This window comes from Charadrius vociferus, unplaced genomic scaffold (assembly GCF_000708025.1).
Source record: "Charadrius vociferus isolate BGI_N301 unplaced genomic scaffold, ASM70802v2 scaffold621, whole genome shotgun sequence".
In the NCBI taxonomy this organism is placed as follows: Eukaryota; Metazoa; Chordata; class Aves; order Charadriiformes; family Charadriidae; genus Charadrius; species Charadrius vociferus.
The window spans coordinates 714004-716297 of record NW_009646926.1 but is presented as its reverse complement, the minus strand read 5'-3'; the positions used below and the strand labels follow the sequence as shown (position 1 = coordinate 716297).

Here is a 2294-nt window from a genome sequence, read left to right as displayed (position 1 = left end):
GAGCGCGCGCAGGGCGGGGGGGGGAATGCTCGGGGACGATGGCCCCGCCACCCCCAGAGGAAGGGGCTGCGGGAGAGGGGGCGGGGAGATACAGGGATGGGGGGTCCCCTTGGGAGCCTTGCCCATGTTCGTTAATTAAGCTCTGTAATTAGGGATGGAGGGATGATGGCAGCCGCGGGGCTGTCCCCGGGGTGGGGGTGGTGGTCAGCAGGACCAGGCAGGGGTCCTGGGGAAAGGGCTGGGGACATGGGGACAGGGTGGGGACGGGGACCCCCACTGGCTCTGTCCGGCAGATCTACCGGCGGTGCTGGCTGGTCTTCCGGAAATCCTCCAGCAAAGGGCCCCAGCGCCTGGAGAAGTACCCGGATGAGAAGGCGGCGTGCCTACGTGGGTGCCCCAAGGTGAGGGGCTGCGGTGGGGGGCTGCTGGGGGGCTGCCCGCCCTCAGGGCCCCCTGCCCGAGCTGGTCCCTCCTCGCCAAAACTTGCTGGGTTGAAGCTCCGGCGGCTGTCACCCCCCCACCCCCGTGCGCTGTGGTGGGATGCAGCCAGGGCTGGGGGCAGCAGGGGCTGGGGGCTGCATGCCACGGGGCTCTGGGGACAGCCTGGGGGCAGCGGGGGACAGGGGCTGGGTGCCACAGGAGACAGGGTAGGGGGGCAGCAGTGGCCAGGGCTGGGGGCAGCAGGAGACAGGGTGTCAGTGCCACTGGGCTTTGGGTGCAGTCTGGGTGCAGTGGTGGCCACGTTTGGGTGCAGCAGTGGCCAGGGTCGGGATGCTGCAGTGGCCAGGTCTGGGGGCAGCAGGGGACAGGATCTCAGTGCCACTGGGCTCTGGATGCAGTCTGGGAGCAGCAGGGGACAGGTCTGGATGCTGCAGGGGACAGGGTCTGAGTGCAGCGGTGGCCGCATTTGGGTGCAGCAGGGGACAGGGTCTGGGTGCAGTGGGGCTGGGTTTTGGTGCAGCCCTCAGTGACCCCCCCTACCTCCTCCACAGGTGACCGAGATCAGCAATGTCAAGTGCATCACCCGGCTGCCCAAGGAGACCAAGAGACAGGCTGTGGCCATCGTTTTCACCGACGACTCTGCCCGGACCTTCACCTGCGATTCGGGTACAGAGCAGCGGCCAGGGGAGCTGGGCTGGGGGTTGCCGGGTTGGGGGCACCCTGGTTTGACCAGGGTTGCCCAGGGGCTGCTGTTGTGCCTTGCAGAGCTGGAGGCGGAGGAGTGGTACAAGACGCTGTCGGTGGAGTGCCTGGGCGCCCGCCTGAACGACATCAGCCTGGGGGAGCCCGACCTGCTGGCGCCCGGCGTGCAGTGTGAGCAGACGGGTGAGCGCGCAGTGGTGGGGCGCTCGATCGGGGCTCGGCCTCGCTACGCTCCCCTAAATTATTTTTTTTATTCCCCGCCCCCCGTCTCCAGACCGGTTCAACGTGTTCCTCCTCCCCTGCCCCAACCTGGACGTTTACGGCGAGTGCAAGCTGCAGATCACCCACGAAAACATCTACCTCTGGGACACGCACAATCCCCGGGTGAAGCTGGTCTCCTGGCCCCTCTGCTCCCTGCGCCGCTATGGGCGCGACGCCACCCGCTTCACCTTCGAGGCTGGGCGGTGAGATGTCACCCTTGCTGGGATGGGGACTGCCGTTGGGTGCCTTCATCCTGCTGGGCACATCAGAAGGTGGTGCACCCTGGTGATGCACTGTGCTCTGTCCCCGCAGGATGTGTGATGCGGGGGAAGGTCTCTACACCTTCCAGACGCAGGAGGGCGAGCAGATCTACCAGCGTGTGCACAGTGCCACCTTGGCCATCGCCGAGCAGCATAAGAGGGTCCTGCTGGAGATGGAGAAGAACGTCAGGGTGAGTTCCAGCCTACCCTGGGGACACGGCTGGCGGGTGGAGAGGGGGCGCTTGGGGTGCCCCGTGTCACCCTCACCCCCTTCTCGTCCTCTGCAGCTGCTGAACAAGGGCACTGAGCACTTCTCCTACCCCTGCACCCCCACCACCATGCTGCCCCGCAGCGCCTACTGGCACCACATCACCGGCTCCCAGAACATGGCCGAGTCCTCCAGCTACGCCGGTGAGTGTCCCTGTCCCCCAGCGAGGAGCCGCTGCCCCTCTGGCCCCCGGGGCGTCCCCCATGGCACAAGCCCACCCCTCTGCTTCGTCCCCAGGGGAGGCGTACGCAGGTGCCCAGGCCAGTTCGGATACCGACCTCCTCAACAGGTTCATCTTGCTGAAGCCAAAGTCCTCCAAAAGTGACAAGCCTGAAAGCAGGGAGCCCACATCGTCCCCGTGA

At 66.6% G+C, this 2294-nt stretch overlaps 1 protein-coding gene across 1 annotated transcript in view; it reads left to right on the top strand.

Annotated features, from left to right (window-relative positions):
* The window catches only part of DOK4 (docking protein 4), a 4878-nt gene extending 2584 nt beyond the window's left edge, over positions 1-2294 (top strand). Inside the window, 8 exon segments of the mRNA XM_009894496.1 lie at positions 257-289; positions 291-401; positions 993-1107; positions 1207-1326; positions 1418-1607; positions 1717-1855; positions 1952-2075; positions 2170-2294. Coding sequence (XP_009892798.1) covers positions 257-289; positions 291-401; positions 993-1107; positions 1207-1326; positions 1418-1607; positions 1717-1855; positions 1952-2075; positions 2170-2294 — 957 coding nt within the window.